The following is an 8,960-nucleotide window of genomic DNA, read 5'->3' as shown; positions in this document are numbered from 1 at the left end:
ATATATATATATATGTGTGTGTGTATGTGTACACACTATCGTTTTTTTTTAAATAATTTGCACATTGTTTTTATTGCGCTGATTTTCAATTGACCTTTTTATTTTAGTTATTTTGTTTTTTAATTTACGAGAGTAATTTATTTTCTATTTACTTAAATTTGAAATAATAATCGTTTTTTGGTGATCAAGTATATATATCAATGCGTCAGATGTATTTTAACAATATCCAGACAATTCACGTTATTCCAAAGAACGTAAATAAAAACGTTTCAGATTCGTAGATTCTAATGTAACATTCTAAATTGATCTAAGAATACTGATCGAACCCTTTGTCCCCAATGAATATCTTGCCCTGCGCAGAACACAGTATAGACGGTTTAGTATAGACGGTTTGGAAAACATTGACTCGCGAATGGTACTTCCGTTGTATTTTGGGACACTGGCAGGCTTCCACACAAGCAACCGCGGCCGCTTGGTCATTGGCCTCATTTTGCAAACCGCTCTAGGGGATCGCAACCAGTGACTTTGTTTTGATGCGACGAACGCAATTAGCGTACGCCGCGACCGCTCTGCGGTTGTAATGTTATATTTGGGCTCCATCGACGTTGCCTTACGACATTATCTAGAAATTTCTGTTTGTGGAGAGTTCCGAAAGTACTAGCGTCCACGGAAGTCTCATTATGTGGATGTGAATTGCGCTGGAATTACGAATATTTGAATAATCATATAGCTAGATATTTCGAGTGGCGCGAATATTCTAAATAATGCAAATGTACAAAATCGATATATTAAGTAAGTTTAGATATATTAAGTGGAAGCAGATAGTTTAGATATATTAAGTGGAGAAAAACTTAGATATATTTTGTATTATTTGAAACGAAACTTTTTATTTGTACGTCAATGGTTGTAATGCATATAAAAATAAAAAAAATAATAATTGCCCAGCAAACATCAATTAAAAGTAATATAATCAGTAAAGTAATATAATATCAGTATTATAATTTCACAATCAACAATAACATATGCTATACATTGTTCAGCGTGAAATTATAATATTGTATAATATTGATATTATGTTATTTTTAGTTAGTGTTTACTAGATAGTTGAACTCATTCGATTTGCCACGTACTTGGATTAGGATGTAAGAATATCAGTGGTGTAGTATGTATATATTGGGAGCGCGAGATATAAATTTGGACCTCTCTCAAATTCTGTGTGTCTGTATGTGCAAGTACAATATTCTAATTTTAGAAAGTGTCTTTAGAAACTCGTAGGATTAAATAAACGAGAGGCTGAATAAATGACTATAAAATTTACTAAAATCGAGAAAGGCTTAATAAAGATGATAAAATAATTAAAAAGTTTAACTGCGAAGAAATGTAACCGTTAATTTCATTAGTGGGGAACTCCCTGCGTCGCCCCATTTTCCAAAGTTCTCAATTATCCCAATTAACCATACTAGATAAATTGCGAAACTTCGTAATTCACTTAATTGCATACTGATCTTATTTTACACTGCCATTAGAAAATACGCTGCAGCGTGTGATATTGGATATTTGCATTTGGGTCAGAGTTTTGATTGAAGAGCCACCATTAATTGAACAAACAGACACCTTCGTATTGCTACACCTGCTAGTTTTACATCATATGACTGATGATACAGCGCATATACAGACAGGTTTTACAATACGACAATAGCATACAATTGTACTTTTAGAGCTGAGAATGCCGATAGTTTCGCAGTAAACCGTGCTTTATTGGGGGAATAGATTGTGAATCAAAACACGATATTCCAAATGCCTAAATTTCGTAAGCGGTTTATTGACCGCGATGAAATTAGTGCGTTAAATATTTATTGATCAGATTAATGCACATTGTACCATATATTTATAACAGCATATTTGCTGTTATTTAACGATTTTAATAAACTAAAAATCAACTATTCTTTACATAAAATGAAAATGTTATTAGCAATCGCTTACATTTTTCTCAATTTAACAACATTACATATTTCAGTAACTGAACTTTTCATAAACCCACTAATCAATTGCTTGAAATTAATTGAAAATAACGTTTCCTATTAATATTATTAAATTAACATTTTTTTTCTGAAGAATCTTATTTATCTCCATTTGAAGTTCAATATTCATGGACCAGAGGATATGTAGTAGTTTTGATTTCGAATATATATTCCTGTATAATAAATTTCACTTCACTTTGTCCCTTCTCGCGAAAGCAATCCGCCTTTATTTCCTGGATATCACGATAACCGCGGTTATGTCGCTCGATATTATTGACGTTTTCACCGAGATATTTGGGCCGTATTGATAAACCCATTTTACAGAGCGACTCGCGCGCGAGATGAAAAACAACGATCGGTGATTCGATGGAACGAAAGCAATTAAGCCGTACCCTCCCAATCCATCGTCCATGCAATCATCAAGCGGCAGATCATCATCGTCGCTATATCTCTATCTTGCTGTCGCTTTCGTTCGGACGATCAGACCTCATCGACATGAAAACGTGAGAGAGAAAAAGAGAGAGAGACAAGCACGAAGATGCGACGCCATGAAAGCAATTAAATTGCGCGCCCGGGAATATATAGTTACTGCGGTCGCGATGCTTTACCTAGAGACTATTGACCGTTCTCTGTTCACCATCAGCGAGACACACGGCGGGGATTTAGAGATGAATCCTATTTCGCGGGGTATCCAAAAGCGAGGAAATTATACGAATCATTCTAATTTTGGAATTAACTCTAAAGCATCGACTGCGTGTTTATCGACGCTGCAGCGTTGTGTCATTAAAGCAAACATCTCGTATGCGTATCTATAACATTCGTACGAAGGTAACATTAAAAATATCTGGAACGTTTCCACCTTCTTTGATAAAGCTGTTCTCATTGAAAAAGCATTATAAACTATCGTGAATGTGGAGATCTTTGAATGGCTAATGAAAGAGACATGTATAATATCTTTCGATATGATCTGTACTGAGAGTTTATGGGTAGCTTTTTTCCATGTTATAAGGCTTTTCAATATTATTCTAGGCATAATGTTGATGCGTCGCTGTGTGCCAAATAACGTCGAAAATAGTTGCGATACTTGTGATAGACGCCGCAGATGTGCTCTGCTCCTATTTCTATCAAGAACCTTCTTCAAAGTCTTATCTGACTTCGATTTTTTTTTGTAATGTCGCGAATATTTATAGCAAGATATTGGCTGTAATATGGAATCTCTTATATTTATATCTGTATTCAAAGCCCACTTTTTAGATCTCCGGCAATAAAATTTGAAACGGAATTTTATTTATAACTTTTATGTACTGTATATTTTAATATACGCACGCTTATATATAGTAAGCGCAAAAAATATTTGTACAGAGGAGATATCTTTTTCAAAAGTTTCTCATTTTAAAAAAATAAATTTGTAATTTATTAACAAAGAATAAAATAGACCGTATATTTCTCAGAATTATTTTACCTGAAAAGACCTGTGTAACAAAATACATTTTTTAATAGAATATATTTCTTAAAAATAAGCGAGAATGAAAAATTATATTATTTGGCCATATATAAAAGATGCGAACTTAACTCTTTTGTTTATATTACAACAGAACGTATTCATTGTACAAAATTGTTAATTAATATTGTTATTGTCTACAAATAAAATTTTTTAAAATTCTCCTGTACAAATACTTTTTGCATTCGCTGCATGGATATTTATGTTATATATTTCGATATATGTATATTTCAATTCTTTGTTTTCTATACGGCACGTAATAAAGTAATAAATAATTCTGTTCCAAATCCCGTAGCGAATTTTTGATCGTTTAAAATAGTGATTGCACAGTGTTCTTATTTTATTGTAACAGATCGTTATTTTAACAGTTGCGTTAGTGGAGTAACGCAAACTTGGTTAGAAATGAAGGGCGGTTTAATTACATATAAATCCCGAATGTCCGTTGGGCGAGTTGATTAATGTTACATCTCTGAATAGCTCCTTTGTGAATTACCAGCAAAATCTGTACAAGAAACGTTACATATGTTATTTATCTGATAACTCGCGATTCAGTAATTCTGTACAATTGCTATTTAATTCATAAAGTGTTTTACAACACTCAGAAATGTTGTGTCACGTGTTATTCACGCGCATCACGTCTTATCGCTGCATCCAAGCGCACAATATTACTAAAATAGCAGAGATTGTTTTCGTAAACGTTTTATCTTAATATATAGCTTAATATATAGATTTCATTATTCATCAAAAAAATCTCATCTCTGTAAATCCAAACAAGAGCATATCGGATATGTTTTTGCTAGTATATTACATCAGAGGATAAATTAAGAAAAATGGTGAAAGATTGACGTTATAAAATTATTTGTGATATCAAATATTGACGAATTGAATCTTGAAGATGCAAAATGACACAAACAAAATCTGCTTGTTTGTTTAATTTACTTCTATTTCGATAAATATTTCAAGTCACAATTTTGTTAAGATATTAAATATTGGAACTTAATGTTTGATAAATTTTATAAAAATTTATCAAATAATTCTTTAAAAAAATTTGCAGTGCATTCAATGCACTGAGAGAAAAAAATGATTGCAATCACCAGAATTTAAAGTTAATTAATTTATAATTCATTTTCGATGCCAACTGTATATTTTTTGTTGCACTATAAATATAATTATTATTGCTAATACTATAGTAATAAAATTATTTTAAAAAATGGAGTTTCTAACCATGATTTTCGCATGCAATTATAATCACAAACATCAAACTTTTTTCTCAGTATGATTTCTAGAAAATTCTGTACACAAAGCAAACATATTTATTATTTGCACAATGATATCGATCAGAATTTCTTCTCTGCCTGTTACTGAAAGCCAATTAGCTATTTAAAGCAAATGAGACTTTTGTTCGGATTACATTGTTGAAAGTTATGAGTTTTACTGCGTATTAAAATAATTACGCAAGAATAACTCGGTATAATAAGAAATGAGTGACAGGTCGAAAAACTGTCCAAAGTTCAAAGGGTCAAATCCTTCTCGGAGGCGGCTTCAGCCGAATTATTATCGATCCACTCGCTCGTCGAATTCACGAGGTCGCGCGGCCTTCCGCGGAGCGTGACAGAGCGATCGTCTGTCGCGAGTTCACGTGGCTTCTATTGATTTACTACAAGCCCGCCGGTTTCACGAAAGACCACACCGCCGCCACCTGTCTCCTCTGCCGCCGTCTCCGCCGTGAAAAGTTCCCCCCTTCGGATCGATCCGGTGTCAGTTGGAATCTGCTCGTAACCTGCTGTCTGAAGTATACGGTCACGCTACTCTGTAACAATGTGTCACAGAGGTTCGTTGACACGACGTGTCGCGAACGACACGACGCTAACTCCTAGCGATCCGCGAGAGTTTCGAAAAGCGAAAGAGTTTTGTTTTAGAATGAATTATTGCTTGATAAATCATATACTGTCGAAATTAGTTGAACTGAGTCCTCGCTAAAATGTTCCGAATAGTATGTAATGAATAATAGCTTGATTCTGACGTTTAACTGACATGAGAGATAATGAATTATAAACAGTAAATTTTATCTCACGTTATTCTATTTGTTCAAGTAAGATGTCATTTAGACTTCAGTCCTCTAAAAGTTAAAAGAGATTTATTGGATATTGAACTTAAATTTATGTTCATATATAAGTTTACTGCGAATATGAGAATATAATATAGCACTCTTTTTCTTTAAGTTAATGTGATTATTTACAAAATCTAATGAATCTATACTTAGCGAGAGAAAGAGATCTTGATATTTTATTTAACGGAACGAGAAAATTACTATAATGGTGCTGTATTTTGGAGGAATACAATGAAGTAATGAATTATAAATCTCATTCAAAGAAATGTTGTAAGTTTAAAAATAGGTTTCATAAAATATAAGTGTGCTATACAAACGACTTTCTTTAGCAAAATACTAGAGTTATCTATTTAATATATTCTCTAGGCGACCTTCTTCAGACGTTTGCAGTGAGAAATCGATTGCACGATATTACTGAAGAATAAAAAGTGAGAAGTAAGAAGTCATAAATCTTTTTGAAGTTCTTGCCGAATTATTAAGAAAAGATGAAAGAACCGTCGAACAGCCATCACGGTTGACGGAATTCATATTGTCTCTTCTTTGGACATGAAAAAGCAAAGTTGAATAAGAATCATTAAAATGCTGGACTACTCCAAAGCCACGTAAGAGTTATACTTTATGCTATACAATCGATATGTATGTACGATAAACTTCTGCGTTGGACAATGGTAATCGACAAAATAGAATACTTCTTGATTAAAATAACAGCTTTATATACAATACCATAAGTTTCTCTTATCGATCTAAGATTTCTCTAAAATCACAATCGACGTAATCGATGATATGCCTGGCTCAGAACACATTACATTATCTTCTATAACGTGAACAATTATTAATTATTCAAGAGCGAACAATTTTATTAAGAGAGAGAGAGGGAGAGAGAAATTTGATCAATAGAAAGAAGACAAAATATCTACTATAACATGAAACATGTAACAAAATAGAATAGATTAGGTGTTGATAGTATCAACAATAAGAATATTTATATAGCACATAAATTATTATGCTTCAATCATTAATCTGGAATTTATCATTTCATAATCAACAATACATGTAATCCAACATTTTAACGAAGTAAAAAGATATATAAAGAAAAAGATATAATAGTATTGATTACTTGCCTAAAGGTTTAAAATACGTTACGAAATCAATAATTATTTATATTGAGATTAAGAAGATCAATTCCAAAAATCTTCACGAAATAGAATATTTCTTGGCATAGACATATCAACGATCACGTCAATTGTGATCGTAAGAACGTTTATTACATTAGAGTGTAAGATTAAAATTAGACGTTTGAATTCACGTTTTAATTCTTTCACATATGACTGCCGATCGACAACAAACTTGATAGTGTAGGAGTATACGGTGTAAGAATATATCACAGTAGCGAATAGAAGCTACGATATTGCAACTCTCGGTTGCAACACGCCGCGTATCCTCAATATATCTCGATTATATTACCTCAAATAGGTCCAATATCACTTTCTCTTAATTTTTTGAAAATTAAATTAAACGTGCACCTGATACGGCGCGACCATGACTATTGTATAGCATCATGCAACAGCAACGCCACGCGTATTTTCAAAAGGGAATGTGTGTATATATATATACGTGTATATCAGCGGAAAGATCACATAAGTCCACCTGCCGTCAGAGGTACGCAGGATCAAGGACAAGTCACACGACGAGGAAGTCGATGGACAATTAGATAAATGGACGGCGGCGGAACGAAGGGATGAAACATGATGGGGTAAGAAAGAGAGGGAGAGACATTAAAGGAAAAGACACGAGGGTGAAAGAGAGCAGGTCGTAGGCCGCAGGGCGTACGGGCTACATCCGCACGTACCTCCTTACTTCGGCAAAATCAATAACCTGTTTGGGAGTGTTAGGAGAGAACCTAAGGAGAGAGGCCGTAGCGCGGTACCGCCAGGTCGGAGATCCAGGTGGTAGCTGGTATTTTGATACATACGCTGTCTGTCAGCCAGATGCTACAGCGTTCCCCGTGTGTGCCAAGTGAACGGCTCCTCCCGACCAGGACTTCGGTGGTGCTCCGGCGTTGCGCAGGAGTACGAGGACACACACCTTCCCTCACCCCCCGGTATATGCTACCCTCCCCCGCGAGTTCCTCCGCACCTGCGACACTCCCCACGTATACGTGCAACCTCCACCCCGGAAACCACCCCGACAGGAAAAACAAGCTTTGCTCTAACCAGGCTTGCTCTAACGAGAACAAGCAGGTGTATCCGGATATCGTTGTGAAGTAACCGCGAAATTCGAGCGGCGTGTCCACGTATATGCGGTTCTGCGTCTCGCTCGTCGGGTTACACCAGTTCACCGCTCACTGGAACCGGCGACCTAGTCGACGTTCACTGGAACTGTATGGTGTCCCGTTGAAATCCAGCTGCGACAACGACAGCGAAGTTCTCCCCCACACTTGTGCTCCGCGGGTACTTTCACCCGCAAGTTCCCACAGGAGTCGTGACGCTCTCCTTCGCGAAGTATCCACCGGCGCGGCCCGAATAACGATCGACGCGGTGCACGAGATTAACACGATTACTCCTGACGACGGCTACACACTCCCTGCACGACTGTTCCCTATTCGATAGGGCACACTCGGAGAGTCTCTTCCAGTTAACACGGGGACAACGTCGCGCCGACCCCTTTTGCGCTGGGTGGCGCCCTCGGGAAAGGACAGAATACCCCGATGCGCGTGCAATCGTCGCTTATTCCGTATACCACACACCACGCTTCTTCTCCTCTCCGGGCACCTCTGCTTCTCCGCTTCCCTCACGCGCAACTCCGAAGCGAGGCGCAACTCGAGAGACGCGGCGCGCGCGCTTCGAGCTGTCGCGGCTGTGGGGCGCGGACCACTACCTCGACGAGCCTCCCGGATCGTTGGATAAAACTTGGTGGGGCCGTTCCGGTCGACGTGCGAACTCCCCACCTCTTCGTCGTTGTCCCCACCATCGAATGGTCGACCGATGGTCCCTTCACCGCACCCCCTTCGTTCTCTGAACGGTACTGATCCCTTGTCCTCTCTCTCCTTGCCTGTACTCGGACGACTCTACTATCACAGCCAACGCCACTACCGTCACCACCGTCGCTACCATGAGGAACGTCGAGCAGTATCGTCACCCCTTAGTGGGAGGGAGGGGGGGGCTGCAGGGTGCGCGAGCGCGCGTTCACCCTCGCGCAAGAACCACGCTTCGGTCGTGTACGTCGCCTGCGTGTCGTTAAAGTTGCTCTCGCGCGCGTCACCCCCAACACCAACATCCACGATCGAGAATGAAGATAATGCGACGAGTAGCGAGGTCGGCGGTGACCA

General features: G+C 37.6%; 1 protein-coding gene across 1 annotated transcript in view; it reads right to left on the bottom strand.

Moving 5' to 3' along the window:
* LOC108693616 overlaps positions 1-8,745 on the bottom strand; it is a 36,708-nt gene extending 27,963 nt beyond the window's left edge. Inside the window, exons 1-2 of the mRNA XM_018202649.1 lie at positions 8,658-8,745; positions 7,605-7,972 (exon numbers count right to left, since the gene is read on the bottom strand). Coding sequence (XP_018058138.1) covers positions 7,605-7,972; positions 8,658-8,745 — 456 coding nt within the window. The remainder of the gene's footprint in view (positions 1-7,604; positions 7,973-8,657) is intronic.
* Between the last annotated feature and the right edge of the window lie 215 nt (positions 8,746-8,960).

Source organism: Atta colombica, unplaced genomic scaffold, assembly GCF_001594045.1.
Source record: "Atta colombica isolate Treedump-2 unplaced genomic scaffold, Acol1.0 scaffold96, whole genome shotgun sequence".
NCBI lineage: Eukaryota > Metazoa > Arthropoda > Insecta > Hymenoptera > Formicidae > Atta > Atta colombica.
Note: the sequence above shows the minus strand (reverse complement) of the source record. Positions and strands in the feature narration are given on the sequence as shown.